Consider the following 21,883-nt stretch of genomic DNA (forward strand, 5'->3'; position numbering starts at 1 on the left):
ATGATGAAGGTGTTTGAAATGACAGATCTTGGAGTTATGTCCTACTTCCTTGGCATGGAGATCAAGCAAGGGCAAGGTGAAATTTTCATATGTCGGAAAAAGTATGCAAAGGAAATACTAAAGAAATTTCAAATGAAAGAATGCAAGGCAATAAGCACTCCAATGAATCAAAAGAAGAAGTTGCACAAAGAAGATGGTGCTAACAATGTTGATGAAGGATATTTCAGGAGCTTGATTGGTTGCTTGATGTACCTCACGACAACAAGGCCTGACATTTTTAATGTTGTAAGTATTCTGTCTCGATTCATGCATTGTGCAAGTGAATTGCATCTCAAGGCTGCCAAAAGAGTGATTCGGTATGTGAAGGGTACAAGTGATTTTTGTGTTAAGTTCACATGGAGCAAAGAATTTAAGCTGGCAGGTTTCTCTGATAGTGATTGGAGAGGTTCTATGGATGATATGAAAAGTACTTCAGGCTACTGTTTTACTCTTGGATCAAGTGTTTTTTCTTGGAGCTCAAAGAAGTAAGAAATTGTGGCTCAATCCATTGTAGAAACTGAGTTTATTACAGCAACAGTTGCAGTCAATCAAGTTGTATGGTTAAGAAAGATTTTAATGGATTTAAGTCTAGAGCAAAAAAAAAGTACCAAGATTTTTGTTGACAACCAAATTGCTATCGCTATTTTTCATAATCCTGTATTTTATGGGAAAACTAAGCATTTCAACATCAAATTATTTTTTTTTAAGAGAAGTGCAGAAAAATAAATTTGTGACTTTGATTTATTGCAAGTCTGAAAATCAACTTGCAGATTTATTTATAAAACCACTTTTAGGTTACAGGTTCAAGCTTCTAAGAAAAAAAAATTGGTGTTTGAAGCTTCTAAAACAAGGAAGAGTGTTAAAAAATTACTTCAAACCTAAAACATGTTTACCTTTTAATTTTTTTTTCCTAGTTTTATATTTAATGACTTAATTCTACGAACTCATTGTTAGTAAATAATTATTTTAAATTATAATGTTTCCTGATTCAATAAAATAAGTTTTATTATTCTCCTTCCATATATTCTTCTTTAATATATTTTCCTGTTATTTTTGTTTTCAGATAAAAAAAACCTTGCTTTCTTATAAACACCAGTATCCGGAAGGTAAAATTCTGATCAGCTAAAGAATTCAAATTTGTGATCTCGTGAATCTTTCGCCTTTACCTTATATAAACTCTTTATTAACTTCTACCATTAAAAGTTTCTCTTGAATTTTCCGTCTTTATCTTATATAAAAAACTCTTTATTAATTTGTACCATTAAACGTCTCTGTTTTGTTTTGTGACTTTTTTTCATATTTTCAAATGTTACTAACATTAAAAAGTAGATCCACAATTAACCTAATGACTCAATAAAGACTTTGGACCTAATATTATATAGTCCCTTTTTGACCTTAGTCTAAAATAGTATAAGGTTACAAAAGTTCTATCTTTATCCTTTTGTTATTATAGATTACCTTTTACTTTTGTTTAATAATGTCAATAGTCGATCTAGTTACCTTTTGTCTTCTTTAAGCACCTTGAAAGGAAGTCAATATTTCTTCTATGTTGTTAGTTCTTTTGAATGTTTTGATAAGTCATAATGCACCTTAAATGATCATCCAGATTTTGTTTAGTGCTTCGAAAGCATCTTGAAAGGTAAACCTTAAAGGTTCAATTTTTTAAAGGATTGACTGAGTTCATATCCTTTTTTTTTTTTATTCTTTGGCGAAAACTGGTAATCCAATGCACAATGGATTAGCAATGGATTTGAACCAAATCCAGTTAGCTTTACGCTGTTGTGGGCAGCTTCAAGCTATCAAACATGCTAAATCACTTCATTCCCATATAATAAAACTTGGTCTTTTCAATCACGTTTTTCTCCTAAACAATATGATCTCTGTCTACGCAAAATCCTCCCATTTTGACGATGCACGAACCCTTTTCGACGATATGCCTCACAGGAACATAATTTCTTACACAACAATGGTCTCTGCACTCACCAATTCCGGGAGACCCCAAGATGCTCTCACACTCTATAACCACATGCTGGAATCTAAAACAGTGCAACCCAATCAGTTCTTGTACTCAGCGGTTCTCAAGGCATGTGGAGTCGCCGGTGATGTTGAATCGGGCAAGTTGGTTCACCGACGTGTATATCGGGCAAGGTTAGAGTGTGACACTGTTCTGATGAATGCCCTCTTGGACATGTACGTCAAATGTAGAAGCTTGGCTGATGCAAAACGAGTTTTCTACGACATGCCGTGTAAAAATTCTACTTCATGGAACACCCTCATTCTCGGGCATGCCAAGCAGGGTTCTGTGAAGGATGCGTTGGATCTGTTTGATCAAATGCCAGAACCAGACATTGTGTCTTGGAACAGCATCATTGCTGGTCTTGCAGATACTTCTAGCTTCCATGCATTACAATTTGTTTCTATGATGCACATGAAGGGCCTTAAACTTGATGCATTCACATTTCCATGTGCCCTCAAAGCGTGTAGTCTGCTTGGCAAGTTAACTGTGGGGAGACAGATTCATTGTTGTATTATCAAGTCAGGGTTTGAGTGTAGCTATTACTGTACATCAGCATTGATTGATATGTATTCGAATTGCAAGCTATTGGATGAAGCAATGAATATATTTCATAAGAACTCTCCTCTTGCTGAAAGCTTGGCAGTGTGGAATTCCATGCTTTCAGGGTTTGTTGCCAATGGAGATTGGTGGAAGGCTCTCAGTATGATTGCTCATATGCATCATTCTGGTGCACAGTTTGATCCCTATACCTTTAGTGTTGCTTTAAAGGTCTGCATCCACTTTGAAAACTTGAGGTTGACATCTCAAGTGCATGGATTGGTCATCACTAGTGGCTATGAGTTAGACTATGTTATTGGAAGCATTTTTATTGATCTATATGTAAAACAAGGCAATATTAACAATGCATTAAGATTGTTTGAAAGGTTGCCAGATAAAGATGTTGTGGCTTGGTCTAGTTTGATTGTTGGTTGTGCTAGATTTGGTCTAGATACAATGGCTCTTTCCCTCTTCATGGATATGGTTCATTTGGATCTTGAGATTGATCATTTTGTCCTTTCAATTATTCTGAAAGTTTCTTCAAGTTTGGCATTGCTTCCAAGTGGCAAGCAAGTTCATTCTTTTTGTCTTAAGAAGGGATATGAATCAGAGCGAGTTATTACAACTGCTCTTACTGATATGTATGCAAAATGTGGTGAGATTGAGGATGCCTTAACTTTATTTAATTGTCTTTCCGAAGTAGATACCTTGAGTTGGACTGGGATTATTGTGGGATGTGCACAAAATGGAAGAGCAGACAAGGCAATTAGTCTTCTGCATAAGATGATTGAATCGGGTACAAAGCCAAATGAAATCACCATTATAGGTGTTCTTTCTGCATGTAGACATGCAGGCCTAGTAGAAGAGGCATGGACTATATTTAAGTCTATTGAAACAAAGCATGGATTGACACCATGCCCTGAACATTACAATTGTATGGTTGATATATTAGCTCAAGCTGGACGTTTTAAAGAAGCAATAAACTTGATTAATGACATGCCGTTTAAGCCTGACAAAACCATATGGTGTTCCTTGCTTGGTGCCTGTGGAACTTACAAGAATCGACATCTTGCAAAAATTGTTGCTGAGCATCTTCTTGCTACCTCACCTGAAGATGCTTCTGTGTATATAATGCTATCAAATGTTTATGCATCACTTGGAATGTGGGATAATTTAAGCAGAGTACGAGAAACTGTCCGAAAAGTAGGTATAAAAGGGGCTGGAAAAAGCTGGATTGAGATCTTTAGTTGAGAAAGCTGGTTATGTGAATGGCTTGGTTCAACTAGCTTAATCGCTCGTTCTATATTTCCAGACAACTCAATGATTGTTAGTTTGTACGGTGAAAGACATTCTTTACGTTTTGTTGACTTCAATTAGAAGGTAAAAGCACGGAAGTGTCTAATTTTGGATGGAAGATACTAGAAATACTACAACGAAGAATACAAATTAAGTATAACGTGCGCAGCAGTTCAATCCGATAAGCCTTTGCATGCTTGCTATTGCCATGAGGTTTCACACATTCAATGTTTTCCTTCCCCAACAAAGGTACAAACTAAAAAGGTAAATACAAAGTGAACTTTCAATAGCATTAAGACGTTATAATTTTAATTAATCAATTTCAGTTTTATACTAACTACAATATAATTAACCTCGTATACCGTATTTCATTTAAGGAACTCAAATTTGGTTAAAATCAGAGGTATCAGAGTCATCCATGACACTTGAATTGTAAGTGTCTGAAAATTTGTTGTAATTCTAATAGTTAAATTAGTACCTTTTATGTAATTTTTAATTTTACATAACATTTTGTACATTAGTATTGTAATTAACTAAACCTTTTCTGAATTCTTTTGCTATATCAATTGTTGTTTGGCAGAAGTCATCAGGATTCAGGTCTAAGCTCATCTTTTAGCACGGTTTACCGGCTTGACATGTTCAGCTTACGGTAACATTGGCCAATATTAATTATTATTGAGTGTTGAATTTTAGAGAATGGATTGCTAATTCATTATTAGTTAGATATCTAAAAGTCAATTTAATTTATAAACCAACGCCTCTTTTATAGTGTTGAGTTTAAGAGAATGGATTAATAAAGAGTCTGTTGCAAGCATTTTTCATTTTATTTGTCATTTGAGTGTAATAATTCATTTTCTCTTAATAAATAATTCTAAGAGAGATTTAAGATTATGATTATATTAAATACAAAAAAGTGATAATGACAATGCATTAATGATTATCGGGTTTAGGTGTACTTCTTTTTCTTTTCATTTGTCCACTTCTGAAATAAAATTATGTCTGTGTTATCTGCTTATATAGTAAGTTAAAAATAAGATAAATGGGAATAGTAATTACAAATTTTAATATATGCATCATCTTCCAAAGTAGATAGATAAAAAGAAATGTAGTATGCTGTATAAATAACTCCTAAATTTTACTGACAATTTTTATGCTTTTAGGTTGTCTTTCCGAACAGTAAGTTGAAGATATATTTGGCTGGGAGTTGACTTATCTTGAATGAATCGTTCTGTAATTTGGAAATGCCATTGGGGGCCAACATCATCACTTTCTCATTCTTCTTCTTTTTGTCTTTTCTCGTTCTGTCCTATTGCTCGAGTGAGGACAGATCGAGACACCACTAAGCAGCAGCAATAATATGTTGGAGGTGGACAAGAACCTCTGAAGCTACGTCTTCCACTTTATGGATTATATGATTAGAGGGAGGGTGAATTCTAACTATCTAGTCCGAGGGAAACAAAAGTAAAATGCTGCTCAAAGTTTGATGTGTAACAATTTTGAAGCCGCTAATTTTCGTAGTACTTACATTACTTACGTTTTATGTACTTGAAGGTCATTCATGTTCCATGTTATGTATTAGGCTTGGCCCTGATTGGAAATATGTCATGGACCAATTTGGTCTTTCCAAGCCTCCGTGATGAGTCGAGGCTGCTTGGTATGAGTTGCAAGTTTGAACAGAAGTTGGGGCATCTAAATTTGGAGAGCAGTGTTCTTGGGAATCCAGTCAGCAACTGCAATACAGTCCAAACCACATGAACGACCCATCATCACCAGTGCCTAACACTAGGGACATGGGTAGGTCCCATTAGAAGAAGAGAAGATTAAATGGTGAACCCCACCTCCTCATCATCACTCACTGTAAGCTTCCTGCATAAGGCCGAGTCATTGCTGAGCAAAGTCTCTACTGCATGCTAGTGGCAGTGAGTGACATTGTGACAGTCTTACATGGATTTTAATTTTTGAAGTCTTCTATGGAATTTATTCTCGTGCCATGTTCATTTCTTTCTCAATCATCGCACCCACTTTTGTCTCCCGACTCTACTTTTTTCTGACTTCTTACTGCTAGCTTTTATTTTTGTTTCGATCTTAGCAAGGCATGTCAAGTTCTGATTCCTTCACTGTTCCCAATAACCAGGAAACACTGCCAAAATTACCGCGAAACTACCACGCCCAAATGCTTTCCTGCCCACACTTTTCGCGCCATATTTGTTTGCTATCAAAAAAAGCTGAGTTGTCGCTGGTCACTCTGCAGTAGTGAGTAAACCAAACTCAATCAGACTTCTTTAGCCACAAGCATTACAGGGACCAGGTGGGTACATCATAACGTGGCAGATGATAATTGTCAAGGCTTAGTGCGCCATAGAAAACAGTTTTTAGTGATCTGTGTTATAATATTCACAATTATCTTGACATTGTGGTGAGGTGATTGTTAAGCCCACGCCGAGTTGCTTAAATTTGAGTAACGATGGCCAATGCGATCTTAATCATAACACAATGAGTACAAAACAGGAGTCAACTTGTTCCGGATTCGATGGAAACGCACTACACCATACAAATCTACATTTCTAATAAAAAAAAAACACAAATCTAGATCATACGCGCGACCCTTATTAAACCGTTTGTGAAGGACTTACTTGTTCTTAGCTGATGTCATAGGAGTTTCTACTCCTCGTCTTATTTCCTTATAATGTTCCTTACATGTGTTTGTCTGTGTGAGGGACTTCAGTTCAATCAACTTTAATAATAATACTATAATAGCGCACTTAAAAAATGTTACTACGTATATCAAGCTATTATAAGAATTACGAAGTGTTATAGAATTCAACTTAAAGAGAAAACAAGCACTTCAATAAAACAGTTAGCCAAAATAAATATGGTTTCAATAAGAAGCAAGTGCCGAAGATTTTATGTTATCTTATTTTAGAAGTGCCCTTTGTCTCTGGAGTGTGTTCGTTGTTGCATTGACCTGTTTTTTCCTGGTAGAGACCTGGCCTTTGACCCTGACCATTATTTTCTGCACTAAAAGGGTTTATGGGGCTTCCACTAAGTGAGATATGATATGAGTGTAGTAGATGTAAGCAACCTTTTTGCAGTAACGGATTAAATTATAAAATGCTTTCTACTTGCTTACCTTTATGTAAAGTTCACAAAAATATATAAAGATAGACGAATGCTGAGACCGTTTGTATAAAGTTCGCAAGAATAATTGGAGACTTTCAAGAACATTGTCTATCAAGTCTTCTTTTCTCTTTCAATTTTCAGACCGTTTGTTTTATTATCGTTGGAAAAATTGAGCGTTGAGGCTATAGAAGATTGTTGAGCTCTCCTCATGTTGTGATGAGATTATTAAAAAAATTATCAATTTCTCATCCGACTTCAAGACAGAAACAGTTGAGAGAGGTTTTCTCTCACATTAAGTATCTATTATTATGCTCAAGAAACATTCAACAAAAATGTAATCATGGGATAAATAGTTTAAAACGTGTGGAAGAAGCACACAAAAATTACAAGTTTAAACAAGGCTTAATTTTCTCAGTAGGATATCTTTCTACTTTAGATAAGTTTTGATGGAGTAAAATTATAAAGCTGATAAATAAAGAAAACTTGATGGCTCGTGTAAGACGTATAGGTTCTGTCAGTATATGCATTGAATGGATAAAGGAAAGCCACTTCTTTAATAGTCATCTGAAATACAATAAATGAGACAAAAGTCTTACCTTAGCTAAATGTACAGAAAATAAAGGCTTATCATGCGGTTAATATATAACTGTTATAGTAATATACAGTCGTTGATTAAATCTGCCATGGATTGGAGAGTCAGTGATACCAGCCAACACATACAAAAATGATCTGAGACTGATCTATACTCCCCCCATAAAGCACCAACGAAATAATCAACCAGATGATGCTAGAACTTAAAAAGAGCTAACAAAGCAAAGGAACTGATATATGAAAGGAAGTTGTGACCTCACTCACCCCCCAATCCAACAACACATATCATCAAAAGCCACTATAGATTACAACAAAGCAAGGCAAAATGGCTCTTGGGTTGAATACAACCAACTCATCCAAATTGGAATAAGCCCCAACAGCCCCTGCAACCGAATCATACTCCTCCATGCCTCCTTCTGCATTCTTCTTCACCCTTCCTGCTATAACCCGACAAACCAGCATTGCTCTCTTCTCTTCACTCTCATCCACACACGCCTTGTCGTGAGCCTTCCCACTCGTTGCCGTTGTCAAGATACCGCTCCCTCCGGTAACCTTGAACCCGTGCTTGATTATGCTGCAAATGTTGCACTGTGGAACGGAGTTGCACAAGTTGGAGGACCCGTTTAGGCCTAGAGAACACGCGAAGGAGGTGCAGTGAAACCTGAGTAGCTCGTTGCCATCTGCTATGCAACGTGGGTGTTTCTTGGGGAGTTTCGTGGCCTTTGCTTTTATGGAATCTCTGTATTCTTCGAATCTGGTAATGGTTTTCTGGGTGTTGTGGACCTTGAGGATGCGGTCTATTTTGCACACTGGAGATTGCTTCTTCAGCCAGCTGGAGTGGAATATTATTTCAACTATGTTCTTGCTGGTGTCTTCTGGACCCAGTTCAGAAACTGAAATTGGTAACCGGAAGAAAAAAAAGTAGGTAAATCATTAGTCATGGTACATTGGTATCATCATTAAAATCATAGATGATAAAGTGACAAACACATCAACATTTATATAAATAAGCACACTTCATCCCAGAGAACAAGAAAATAAAGCAAATTACACTAAAACTAACCTATGAATATCAGTTTTGAAGAAAAAATTAGATGAGATATATGTCATGCTTACAATGTAGAAACTACACCTGTTAGCTTCATAGAATCAGATACATGTGAGACCAAACACACTGAAAACTTAAATAAAAATGCAGAGAAAAGCTTATTTTCTTAATGAAAATTGAAAGCATCACATCATACGATACCTGCATGTTTGACTGCCTGGTGATGCTCCAAGCTTTCAGCTTTCATGATCTCGCCACAGTCGGGGCAAGAACAAATGCTACTCCTGAGAGAAGGATCTCTAGTGAAGCCTAGAACCGGGTCTACCACCATTCTACACTCATAACAGCCGGAAAGTCTCCTGAATGGCATTCCCCTGAAAGAGCCAGCGCCAGAAGAATTGGAAGATGCTGACAATGAAGAGGAAGAAGCTGAAACGGGTCCATTGTGTTCGGTAAGAGGTGCTTTCATGGATCTGCTGGAAGCATCGTTGCTGTTGCATCCATTTAGAAACAACCTTTTCTTGTGGATATCTGGGGTTGATGTGTCCGGCTTTGCCGTGATCTTGGTGTTGTTACAAAGCGAACCTGAGCACTTCATCTTCTTGCACTTCTTGCTGTTATCTTCCGGGATTCTTTCCTCTTGCAGCTTTCTCTGTTCCTGTTTTTTCCTGTGTTGATGATCTTTTGCTTCTGGAGGTGGTTTTGCTTCCTTCTGCTGCTGCTGCTGATGTTGCTGGATTTGAACATTCCTACAAGCCAACAGGCCTCTTACCACCCATGAAGGTTGTTTTTCTGTTTTCTGTAGCTCTTGGTTTTGGTTTTGGCTGACATGTTTGGTAATGGTTGGTTTTCTTTGGGTTTTGGGTTTGCTCATTGTAGAAAGGATGGAAGTTTCTTGAGCTTACAAATGATGGCTTTAGAACAAGGTTGGAACTAGAACAAGATTCTGAATTTGAGTCATTTAGGAGTTGAATGAAAGTGTTAAGTCGCCTCTCAAGTCATTTAGCTTTGAAGAACCTGTGGCTCTCTTCCCGTGGGGGAGATATATGACTTTATGATGAGCATCTCTCACCATTGATTTTTCTAGGTTGAAGAGTTCTTTTTTATTTCTAAATAGTGGGAAAGTAAAGGGTTTATTGGCCAACGGGTCCCCCCGCCTTTTTATGTTGTGCCTGTCTTCTGTATGCAAACATTTTGTGAATATCATAACTGACCATCTTTATTGCCTAATATCTACAGCGACTAAACTACTTGGATTTCATTCTTTATGTAAATCAGAGTTTAGTCTTTGATAAACACTTTAAATTGCTGCCACCAAAATTTTCAGTTTAATTAACCTTTTAGGGCTATCAGCTTCCAATGTCCCTGCTGAGTAGTTATGACTTGGCTCGAGTCATCAATGCAAAGATATGAAACACAAATCATTCATCAGATGAAAATTCTAGGAAATTTACATTTGTATTATTGGCTGATATAATGGTCCCCTCTTGCAAACTAAACCCTCCAAAAAAACTTCAAAAGACATTTGCCAGAATTACACGTTCAATTCCATTCTTCTGTTGTTTGGTGGAGGTACTCAGCAATCGGTTAATATAAAAAAATCGTTCCATTCCATTATTTTGTCCAGCAGAACATCATGTTTCAATAGAAAGTAGATCATGTTGGCCCTAATATTAAGATAATAATGCAATGTATCATTGAAGTTGGTGTAAAAACTAGGTTGTCTTTGCCCTCCACTGAGATCTATCACTTTCCAGTTTTCTAACATACGCATTTCTTCCATCACTGATTTGTGAGTAGGCCTAACACAATTCTTGAACGCATCGGTATTTGGAAGTTGAAACTCTCATGGTTTATGAGCTTTCTGAAACCCTTTCTCAACATGATTGGAATATAATTGAGTGAACATTTTGACCTCGGAAAATGTTAGTTTAGGCTTTGAGACAGAATCCTTGGCTGAATCAATCTCCCATAACCGCTGACACAGAACATATCTCAACAGATCTACTAATAGATAACTGATTAATACCACTGAATAGGACAAAAATCATTTACGCATCACAGCTAGAAAATGGATTCAAGAGTAGCAACTGGTTGCTTCCGTACCCGAACCCAGCACAAGTTTATGGGGAGAGAGTTGATAATTAATTAGGCTTTGTCGTTATTCTGAGCTCAAGAAGGTGGACTTTTTCGGGCTAAACGCATTGCACCATTTGCAAGGTATTCCACTAATTACCCCATAATGGCACCTCTTATATAGGGAAAAGCTGCTCATTTGATTCCCTTTCTGCCTCAAAATCATGCCACCCCATATGCTATGGAATAAAGCCACTTACTTTAACTAACATAAAAATCAGTAATTTCCCCCAAAAACTTTGAAAAAATTATTCTTTTAACCCTAATTGTACCATTCCAACTAGAACTCGGCCCTGTATAAACATGAAACATACTAATAATTCGTAATGTATGGCAAAAAGCGTATTGGCATAAAACATACCCATTGGTGAGTCACGTTTACTATTTTATAGTTTGCATATGAAAATTTCATCCAACGGTTCTTTATTAATAACATCACTATTTTCATGTGAGATTTACAAATGTTTTTTAAACTCAAAGAGAGTTTTTCTTATAACTTTTCCAATTTCAAACAAATCATGTTTGCAAAATTCATGTTAAAATAATATTTTTACTAATAAGAAAATCTTAAAAGAAAAAACTTCTATCTGAGACGTTCTCATGCCGTGAAAATTTTAAAAATCTAGCTATCAACCTTGGAATATTCAACTATTTACTGAGATTGTGAAGGTAGCATGTCACGTACATGGTTTAATTTTTGTTTCTTTTTGTAAGACATTAGGATGAGAACTTTCTAATGTGTAACTTAGGTCTTGCGTAAGAACACAAATTACAGAGACGGTAGCAACGAGGCACGAAGTGTGTTTTAAATTTTAAATGACCACGTGAAATGAATATGTCAGATAAAGTGATCTAACATTTTTTAAACGGAAAACTAAAAACTGAATGGGGAAGGGCAAGACATGGTAGTACAAAAAAATGTCTAATTTAAAAAGGTATTTGGTCATCAGATAAAGTGCTTAATCTGAGAGCAGCACATCACATCCATTGGCTAAAGAAATGAGAAAAGGGTAAGGAGGATTTAATGGTTAAGAAGTGTGGTAGAGTAAGAATATTGTAACTCCAACTCCATGCCATAACTTTTCCAATGTAGAAGAAGAGAGCACGAAATTTGATGTGATCAACAGAGAAGGACAATAAAAGGACCTTGAAAAACAGACAGATCATAAATCCGTGGAAGCAGCGATTTGATTGTTTTTGTCCTCTCCACAGACAATTGAACCACCAAATATGGCAAACTAAAATAGTAGGATATTTGATTGATGGGGCCACTGAGTGAGTGGTTCAAAGTTCAAACTAACGTTGTCTTACGAAGTATGCTTTTACTACTCCAGAACGTTTATACTTTATGACCTATTGATCGTGATATTGCAGTAATGGTTATATTGTCTTGAGTTGATTATTGTTTATGTTGCTGCTAATGGGGATTTTAGCACAACCAATTTTGAGTTATAACGGTGCAAAAGTTTAGATTTTGAGTGAAAAAAATGGCTCCAAATCTAAGCAATGGCTCAACTAGTAGTTGTGTATCTTTTTTGAATTTTGATTCTTTCCGCTTCAAATCAAGTTGCCCTACAAAGTTGTCAGAACAAATTGGTAAAAATTTCAGTGCATGAGTCCATGGGAAACAAATGTTGGTGAAGCTCAAAAGATTCTCTCTGGTTTCCAGAGCTCGAATTGCAAATCATGCAAGGGTCTCAGTCTACTTATATTCAGAAGTATTAATAAAAAAACACTATATACTTATGTCAATTAAATAGGCTCCATGATATAGAAAAAGTATGATGTTATTATAATGTATATATCCAGTGACCGGACGATCCAAACGATTATTCATACAACAAATATAGTTATGTATTATTATCGATGGAATAATCAGTTTATAGAAGTAATACCGATCAATTTAAGATAAAATATAATTATTATTAATTTGATCATAATTAAATGGTTACTAATATAAAACTCATTATAAAGTTTATAAATAAATACAAAAATATAAATGATGACATTTATTATGTATAATAACTTGAGCTGTCTTTGAGACTTGAATATTTTTGTGTAGGTAATCTTAAGCATAACGGAATAAAGACAAAGTTATTATGAGATGAGTACTTGAATAGTTAACAACTTACACAATAGTGAACTGTTGACTTCGACTCCCACATCCGAAACAATACCTAATAATCTTAACGAGTCAAGTTTTAAAACAGTTTAAAAACAACTATGACAATTTTACGAGTATACCAAATTCTAATAATTTCTTTTTAAGATACGAAGTGGGAAAAGAGAATATTTAGTTGTATTTTTAACTGAATGGTTTGATTACAAAAACTGACATTGGAATATTTTGTCACAATGGATTTGAATGTAAATAATAATTTTGAAACTATGATTTTGAACTAAACAAAATGATTATTTGTGATATATACAATCGAAATAACGTAGTTAATTTTAAAAATATGCTTCATCTACTTTCTTGATTGCTACACATCACCAACCAGATTCATGTCTCTGCTCGGACTATTGTCTCTTACTAAATGTACCTACACTAATTGTAAAAAAAAAAATACTAAAATAGCTTTTATTATTACATCACATAACTGTTGTCGTTGTCACCACGGTTTCCATTATTACTGCTGCTACAAAGAAAGAAGAAAAGAGGTAGAGAGAAAATGTGGAAACCAACTCATTCCGATTTTTTTTTTTTTTCAAAATACATTTTATGTGTTTCGGACAATTATATGCATTTTAAAAGGTTTGTTATGAAAATCATATCCCAAAAATTTCAGACAACTTCTACCAACAAATTTTTGTAATATGTAATTCGAAAAATCATATAACAGATGATAAAAAGGGTCATTTTGAAAATTTGGAAAGTGCACGAAGAAATTGTGAGAGTGCAGGAAGTAAAACTTCTGTTCGGAGAGAGCATTGTCCAATAAATCTGATATTAAAGCTCAGTGTGTTTCGTTTTACACTTTCAATATATCTAGAACTTCAAAAATTTTATTTTTAACCTTCTAACATATCAATCTGCACCTCCAACTTTTTTAAAAGATTTATTTTTTAATTTTAATAAAAAATATTTTTATTTTATTCTCTTTCTTATTAAAAACACTTTAATAAATATTTTTTTTTATTTTTTCTCCTTCTTACTAAAGTCACTCTACATCACCTTAATAATAATTTAATTTAATTTAAAATTTAAATATAATTTAATATAATTTTATATTTAATATTTATCAAAATATGATTTATATTATAATAATAGTTATATTAAAAAGTAAAAATAAAATAATTAAATTAAAATTAATAATAAAAATAAAAAAAATAAATAATAATAATAATATAAAATTTGATTTGATATGTTAAAATATATTAAAATATTAAAATAAATTAAACAATTATTAAATTTTAAATAGATATATTTTTTAAATATGTTAACAGTTTTGTTTTTTATTTAAAATTTAATAAATATTTCATATGAAAATTATAATATTATTTATTATACTTTTATATTTTAATAATTATTAAAATATAATTTATATTTTTATAATAGTTTTATTAAAAAATATAAAAATAAAAATAATTAAAATAATAATAATGAAAATAAAAGTAATATTTAAAATCACATTTAATATATTTAAATATAATAAATTCTATTAAAATATTAAATTAAATAATTATTAAAATTAAATAAAAAACAAAATTTTAAGAAGATTTTTAATCGGATATCGATATCCCTAAAATACATTATCGGATTTCTATATGCAATTGACAAATTTTAATTTTTTTAATTTTTATTTTAATATTAATTTAATTTAATATTTTAATATAATATAATATATTTAAATATTTATAATGTGATTTTAAACACTATTTTCATTTTCATTATTATTACTTTTATTTTAGTTATTTTTACTTTTACTTTTTTTTTAAAAATTATAAAATATATATCATATTTTAATAATTATTAAATTATAAAAATATAATAAATAATAATATTATTTTTAATTAAATTAAATATTTATTAAATTTTAAATAAAAAACAAAACGTTAGCATATTTAAAATTTTTGTTTCTATTTAAAATTTAATAATTGTTTAATTTATTTTAATATTTTAATATATTTTAACATATTAAATCAAATTTTATATTATTATTACTTCATTTTTAATTTTTAATTTTTATTATTATTTAATTATTTAATTTTTATTTTTTAATATAAATATTATTATAATATAAATTATATTTTGATAATTATTAAAATATAAAATTATATTAAATAATATTTAAAATTTTAAATTAAAATAAATTATATTATTATTAATGTGGTGCAAGCGGCTTTATTAAAAAAGAGAAGAAAATAAAAATATTTTTATTAAAGTTAAAAAATAAATCTTTTAAAAAAATTGAAGATGCAAGATGTTAGAAAGTTAAAAATGAAATTTTTGAAAGTACAGGATAAAATGTTAAAAGTGTAGGATGAAGGAGTGGAGAGGGACGAAGTGTTAGGAGAGGAGGGCGAAGTAGGTGTTGGCGGGGTCGTCAAGAAGGGCAGTGGCGAGGAGGCGGCACGTGACGAAGATGGAGGTGTAGTTGAGATGTTAGAAGGTTAAAAATGGAATTTTTAGATGTGTTGAATGAAACACTTCGAACACAGTAGTGGTTGGGCTTTGAGCAGGCCCGACTTTAGATGGTTAGTAACAAGCCCAAAGGAACGCTGTTTTAGCGGGCCCATGGAAGAGAAGGAGGAGCGCGAAAGGAAAAATTGAATTTCAATGCAATGGGTGTTGTTGGGGAATTGAAGGGAGAAGCGAATAGAAATGCGGTGGAGACTGCTCCATGGATGGGAAGCCTAACCCGGATTCCTCCTCCCCGGACTTCCTCCGCCACGTTCAAGCCGCCTTGAAACGACACCGTCCACTCGGTCCGTAATCCCCTTTCAGTCCGCACTCACTCATTCAACTCATTTCAAATATCAATTTTAGGGTTTCTCCTTTTCAGGTTCAATGCAGTCCAATAGCATAAGGCCAAGGCGCACGCTACTTCCACAACGAAAGCTATCTAACACACCCTCCGACCCCACCAATTCTCAAGAACAAGCTTCTTCCAATGTCTCACTCAACGCCCTCGTCCCTTCCCAAAACCTAGACGTTCAGAAGAAAGATCAATTTTCAGTTCACACAAATTCTACTGCGCAGGGTAAAGTGCTATTATATAATGGTCCTCTTCTATTTTGAACACGTCACTGTTATTTCCGGCGACATTTATTTTTTACAGATGCTAAGGCCACCAATGAGTTGGAGAATTTATCGTCTCACATGGGTTCGCTTGGATTCGCAGAAATGGAGTGGGTTGAAGGCAACCAAATTGAAGCATCGTCGTCATCATCATTGCTAGGATGCAACCAGAAGGGGGATGTTCAGCAGGCTGGCTTTGACGCGAGTTTGAGATGTGATAGTGGAGTGAGTTCCGTGTTGCCAAAGAGAAGTGTGGTTACTCAGGATCATTTGCAGCAATTCAGTAGCTTTTTGAGTCAGCCAGCTACCCACTCTTCGGTTTTGGGACCTTCATGTGCTACAACAACCTCAGTTCATTCAACTTCGGCGCCTATGCTAAATTCAACAACACGATATTCTCATTCGCATCTAGACGGTGGCTCAAATGTGACTGCTGAGCCTTTTGGGGAGGTTAATGCTAATCCTCGTCCTGTAACTGAAGGGGTTGTGAAATCAGTAAATGTTTTCCAAAAGGAAACCAACAGAGTGTTGGTGGATCGGGGAGCAGAAGCTGAAGTGCCGGCCTCTGATCTTGGTATTGGTGATGCAGAATTGGTGTCTAAGGAGAGCAGTCGATCTACGGAGCAACAAGGGGGGGTTTTGAAAGAATCTGGCAATTCTAAATATACTTGGGATGATGGTAAAGGGAAAGAGGCTGTGGATGTTGCCACTATACAACCGCAGGTACTACCTCCCACATCCACAACCACATGTTCAGATGTGAAGTTGGAGTCTTCTAAGGTAGAAAAGCGAGAGAAGATTGGAAGTAGTAAAGGTGCATCAGCTCCCCGTAAGAGGACTTATGACCCTGATTTGTTTTTTAAAGTTAATGGAAAGCTTTACCAACGTCTTGGCAAGATAGGTAGTGGTGGAAGCAGTGAGGTACACAAAGTGATTTCATCGGACTGTAGGATATTTGCCCTTAAAAAGATCAAGCTCAAGGGTCGTGATTATGCTACTGCATTTGGGTTTTGTCAAGAGATCGAGTATCTCAATAGGCTGAAAGGAAAGGATAACATCATACAGCTCATAGATTATGAGGTACTATTCGTCAATGACATTTTTCTGACGGGATACTTTACTGTTTTTGCTTTTAGCTATTTTTTCTTCATATCTCTTCATTTTTTGTGCCCTTGGATTTTATATAAAGATAAAATGATTTTATTTTGAGCTGATTTTTGTGTTTGTAGTGTACGGAAAATGTTTTTTTTACTTATGTTATGGTGTATTTTACTTTTATTCAATCAGTTAATTTTGTGATTAGGTGACAGACAAGGCATTGCTTGAGGAAGTTATGAAAGGCTCTTTAAGTAATAGAGATGGCCGGGTCAAGGATGATGGATGTATATACATGGTCCTTGAATATGGAGAAATTGATTTGGCTCACATGTTGTCTCAGAAGTGGAAGGAACTGGATGGGAGCCACCGGACCATAGATGAGAACTGGCTTCGATTTTATTGGCAGGTTTAAAAATCTACTATGTCTCCTTGTAAATATTACTTCATAGATTTGAAATGATGTTCTTTCAAACTTGTTACCTGTTCTTGCCATTATATGGTTATGGACTGCTTGTTCTTTTACTCATCAATTTCTTTCCGTGGAAGTTGGAATTATTTTTTTTATATCTGTCGATGTAAATTAGCTTAGGCTATTCTTTTGACTCCTTTTGCAGCAAATTCTTCTAGCTGTCAACACTATTCATGAGGAACGTATTGTGCACTCAGACTTGAAGCCAGCTAACTTCCTTCTTGTCAAAGGTTCCCTAAAACTAATTGATTTTGGTATAGCCAAAGCAATAATGAATGACACAACCAACATCCAACGGGATTCACAGGTGATGCTTATTTCCACCGCTTTCTCTACTTTTGATCCACTTGGTAGATGCATACCTTGAGGCTTTAGTCTGCTTCATTATGCAGGTCTATCTTGCATTGTTAAATGGTGTGCATTATTGCATATAGTTGATATAATAAAACAGATTATACGAAATTTTTTGAACTTTTATCCCAATTTTAAGGTGGTGCCAAACTAACCATAAATATTATATTTGAACTTATACTGTGTTAAATTCTTATAGGTGGGTACACTTAGTTACATGTCTCCAGAGGCATTTATGTGTAATGAGACTGATGCGAACGGAAACATCATAAAGTGTGGCCGGTCATCAGATATATGGTCCCTGGGTTGCATCCTTTATCAAATGGTATATGGGAGAACGCCTTTTTCTGATTACAAGACATTTTGGGCCAAATTCAAGGTCATAACAGATCCACATCATGAAATTACGTATGAACCAGTTTCAAACCCATGGCTTTTGGATCTTATGATGAGGTGTTTAACATGGGACCGCAATCAAAGGTGGAGAATACCTCAGCTACTGGAACATCCTTTTCTTGTTCCACCTGTACCATCTCATCCATCTATGCCCCAAGATAATAATAGCTGTAAATTGCTACAACATATTTCTGAAACTTGTACATATGACCCAGAGGTATCTGAACTGTGTAGTCAGCTCCAACGGCTTCTAAGTGATTCAGTCGACAAAACAACTCACTCACTAAATTCACGAGATCAACAACTAAAACTGCTGTCCCAAATGTCAGATATGTGTATTCAGCTGCATGAACGTTTGAGAAATACTGGAAACAAGTAGGTGATGAGGGAAGCTAGTGCGATGGTCAGTGGGTGCTTAATTCTTTTGGTCCCTTCGTTATTTTTCTCCAATCCCAGTTTTTCCATGCTCTACTTTTCTTCTCACCTTACACTCCCATCTCGTATATTTTTCTTAACATCGTTCACCTCATTTATCGCTTTCTCTCTTTCCTTGTATCTTCCTTCCTAAAGTGCAGGTGTGAAGAAGTCTTCGTATTTTCATTGATGTAATTTTCTTGGACTTTTCGTGGGTTGGTAGTCTTCTAGGTTGCATTGTATGTATTTCCCATTATTCAGAGTGGGTTAAAATGTGTAGCAAGTGAATTTAGGACAGGACATGTATAAATTTTGTTAGGTGTTCCTAAAGCGCCAAAGTAATGAATTGAGTATAGATTTTTGTTAAAAACTTTTATTGATGCAACACAATAATGTACATTGGAAAAAAATAGTAAATGGAACTTGTCAAATTGGATTCTTAAAAAATGGAAGACTCAATACGGGTTTTCAACTTGTTGCTAACAGGAAATGGGCCTTAAATATCATTACTTTTATAATCTTAGTACTTTTATATATATATATATATATATATATATATATATATATATATATATATATATATATATATATATATATATATATATATATATATATATATATTCAAATTTTATTTTATAAGTCGGTTTTGAAGAGTTTGAATTAAGTTCAAAGTCCATTTTTTAATATGTTATCTAGAGTTTTAGATTCTTTTATATTAAAATTTTTGTTGCCTTTGTCATTGTATCTGTGTTACGAAGTTTTAGTTTTGATTGACAATCATATAGTTTTGATTGTTTCAGTTAAGCGACCATTGTGCCTTTGACGACACCTTTATTAGAGTTCTTATGCGCTCTCAACAACCTCTTATATTTGTTGCTTAGGAAAGTTTTCTAGATTGATATTTTGTTTTCTATGTCGTCTTCGCAAATTATTAACAACTTAGTGTCACCAAGTGTAGAAGTAGATATTTTCACTAAATATTTATCAATTACTTTTTGTAACAAATTTGGTACATACAATTTTAAGGGGAGTGTTACATATATTATATTATTAGATATTTTAGATAAATATCTTATCTTTATCTATTATCTTTAATTAGTTTATTATTTTTTTTTATTTATATTTTATACTTCACCTATATTTATTATATTATAAATAGAATACTCTATTAACATATTTAACATAAAAAAAAATTAATCTATTAGGACTTGGAAAGTATATGAAAGGAGAGAGAGTAGAAAAATAAGGAAGAGTACCTAACTGTTGAGTAGTAAAATGGGGCGGAAAAAGTGTCTATATAAGAGACCTATTTTGTAGTTTCAGTTAGGGAGTTACTACTTGCATTGTATAGACCGGTTTTGAACCTGGTGAGGGAGGTTAAGATCTCGGATTCTGGATTGTATTCTTGGTTCTTTTGTTGTGAATATCATACGTTTCTTTACTCATTCTTGTGTGTGATTCTTGAAGTGTGATTAGAGAGTGAGCGTGTTAGGCTTCTAACACAGATTCCTAACAAAGTGGTCCGACCTGTCGGATCCAAATCGGAGGGAGAACAAGATGAACGGGAAGTTACATGCTCTGGAGAACCAAATTGAAGGAAGAATGAACGTGGTGGAGAGACGATTGAAACATATTGAGATGGTTGTGGACAGCTTGAAGGCGGAATCAGCGGCGAATCGTCAAGATTGTATAGCGATGCGCAAAGATATCCAAGAACTGATGGGGGTCATGGAGAACTCCGACGGGAGCCGAGGGTCAGTCAATGGCATTCGGAGGGATCGTCGGGACGACGTGGAGGGAGAGAGAGACGAAGAGCGCGACGAAAGTCACGGTAGGTGGCGAAAACAGGTAGAATTGCCCCTTTTCGAGGGTTTTGATCCACTTAATTGGATCAATCGTGCGGAAAAAAATTTCAAAGTGCAAGGCGTCTTGGAGGAGGAGAAAGTGCGATTAGCATACATTAGTATGAAAGGGAGTGCAGGATACTGGATCCGGGCCTGGAGAACGAAGGCCAGGAACCAATCCTGGGAAGGGTTGAAGGATGTGCTGGTAATAAGGTTTGGGGTTCGAAACAGAGGGTCGGTCTTTGAGCGATTAACAACAATTAAACAAATGGGGCGGGAGTGTAGGCGGAGGAGGTGCGGTGGCGAGAGTTGAACCAAATCAGAGTAGTGTGGGAAAGACAAGGGGAGCGGAGAGCGTCGGGTCAGTCAAGAGGGAAGGACCCCAGGGCGGGACGCCGGACAAGACTGGGATGACCGGGGGTAGGGACAACAAGGGGAGGGGTGTTAGAAACTTACCCTACCCGGAGTTCTTGATGAGACGAAGCTTGCGAGTGGTGATATTGGGCGAGGATGAAGAGGAGGATATGGAAGAGACTGACGCGGACATGGACCAGAGGCAGATGGAACTTTCCTCGTTCTCTGTAGGAGGATTAACACAGCCTAGGAAGACGAAGTTGCAAGGAGAGATAAAGGGGAGAATCGTGCTCGTATTGATCGACAGTGGTGCAAGCCACAAGTTCATATCGCAAGGGGTGGTCGAGGAGTTGGGTTTGGAGGTAGAGGCGACGAGGCCGTATCATGTAAGCCTAGGGGATGGACAGAAGAGGAGGACCCATGGGCTATGCATGCGGTAATACTGAAAATGGGGAAGGTTGAGGTTGAAGAACAGTTTTATCTTTTCGAACTAGGCGGAGTAGAGGCGATATTAGGGGTGGAATGGCTAATGAAATTGGGGGAAGTAACGACCAATTGGGGGAACCTTACCATGGCCTTCAGGCAGGGAGAAAAGGAGGTGGTGATCCAAGGGGATCCAGCATTGGCTAAAGAGGTGACCATAATGCTGGAAGCTAATAGAAGGCAGGAAGAATGGAAGTCCTTGGAGGAGGAATTGCCACCACCCAAGCCGCCAGACCTAAATCGGAAGGTAGTAGCTAGTGGGGTTAACATGAGAATGAAGAGGAGCCATGAGATCAAGCTTCCCGGTTTCAACCTTGAGGACAAAGTTGTTCCGCAGCGGGGAGTAATGTTAGGACTTGGAAAGTATATGAAAGGAGAGAAAGAGTAGAAAAATAAGGAAGAATACCTAACTGCTGAGTAGTAAAATGGGGCGGGGAAAATGTCTATA

The 21,883-nt window shown here is 35.3% G+C and overlaps 3 protein-coding genes across 5 annotated transcripts; 2 read left to right on the forward strand and 1 right to left on the reverse strand.

Annotated features, from left to right (window-relative positions):
• Nucleotides 1-1,616: 1,616 nt before the first annotated feature.
• LOC108331068 (pentatricopeptide repeat-containing protein At4g08210) lies at nt 1,617-6,325 on the forward strand. Of its 2 annotated transcripts, XM_052875809.1 has the most exons (5): nt 1,617-4,153; nt 4,267-4,321; nt 4,470-4,538; nt 5,050-5,808; nt 6,024-6,325. In XM_052875809.1, the coding sequence occupies exon 1, from the start codon at nt 1,766-1,768 to the stop codon at nt 3,842-3,844; it is 2,079 nt and encodes a 692-aa protein (XP_052731769.1). In that variant the 5' UTR covers nt 1,617-1,765; the 3' UTR covers nt 3,845-4,153; nt 4,267-4,321; nt 4,470-4,538; nt 5,050-5,808; nt 6,024-6,325. The 2 variants fall into 2 exon arrangements, with proteins under 2 accessions (XP_052731769.1, XP_052731768.1); XM_052875808.1 differs by having other exon boundaries at nt 5,050-6,325.
• A 1,291-nt stretch (nt 6,326-7,616) lies between these two features.
• On the reverse strand, nt 7,617-9,742 carry LOC108330871 (uncharacterized). Its single transcript, XM_017565456.2, has 2 exons — nt 8,850-9,742; nt 7,617-8,493 (listed from the first exon to the last, which is right to left on the reverse strand). Exons 1-2 carry the CDS (start codon nt 9,520-9,522, stop codon nt 7,889-7,891), a joined length of 1,278 nt encoding a protein of 425 aa, XP_017420945.1. The 5' UTR covers nt 9,523-9,742; the 3' UTR covers nt 7,617-7,888.
• Nucleotides 9,743-15,542: 5,800 nt separating this feature from the next.
• Nucleotides 15,543-19,124, forward strand: LOC108330458 (serine/threonine-protein kinase MPS1). Of its 2 annotated transcripts, none has more exons than XM_052876665.1 (6): nt 15,543-15,713; nt 15,791-15,988; nt 16,067-17,106; nt 17,330-17,530; nt 17,739-17,900; nt 18,144-19,124. In XM_052876665.1, the coding sequence occupies exons 1-6, from the start codon at nt 15,629-15,631 to the stop codon at nt 18,717-18,719; spliced, it is 2,262 nt and encodes a 753-aa protein (XP_052732625.1). In that variant the 5' UTR covers nt 15,543-15,628; the 3' UTR covers nt 18,720-19,124. The 2 variants fall into 2 exon arrangements, with proteins under 2 accessions (XP_052732625.1, XP_017420428.2); XM_017564939.2 differs by having other exon boundaries at nt 16,130-17,106.
• Nucleotides 19,125-21,883: the final 2,759 nt, after the last annotated feature.

Source organism: Vigna angularis, chromosome 4, assembly GCF_016808095.1.
Source record: "Vigna angularis cultivar LongXiaoDou No.4 chromosome 4, ASM1680809v1, whole genome shotgun sequence".
In the NCBI taxonomy this organism is placed as follows: Eukaryota; Viridiplantae; Streptophyta; class Magnoliopsida; order Fabales; family Fabaceae; genus Vigna; species Vigna angularis.

What these genes read in the sequence shown, in the direction of transcription:
- LOC108330458 (XM_052876665.1), top strand. Translation starts at nt 15,629, where the DNA reads ATGGATGGGAAGCCTAACCCGGATTCCTCCTCCCCGGACTTCCTCCGC. An exon ending in CACAAATTCTACTGCGCAGG is followed by an intron (nt 15,989 to 16,066) that starts GTAAAGTGCTAT and finishes TATTTTTTACAG; the next exon opens with ATGCTAAGGCCACCAATGAG. An exon ending in ACATCCAACGGGATTCACAG is followed by an intron (nt 17,901 to 18,143) that starts GTGATGCTTATT and finishes AAATTCTTATAG; the next exon opens with GTGGGTACACTTAGTTACAT.
- LOC108330871 (XM_017565456.2), bottom strand. Translation starts at nt 9,522, where the DNA reads ATGAGCAAACCCAAAACCCAAAGAAAACCAACCATTACCAAACATGTC. An exon ending in CCAGGCAGTCAAACATGCAG is followed by an intron (nt 8,494 to 8,849) that starts GTATCGTATGAT and finishes TACCAATTTCAG; the next exon opens with TTTCTGAACTGGGTCCAGAA.
- LOC108331068 (XM_052875808.1), top strand. Translation starts at nt 1,766, where the DNA reads ATGCACAATGGATTAGCAATGGATTTGAACCAAATCCAGTTAGCTTTA.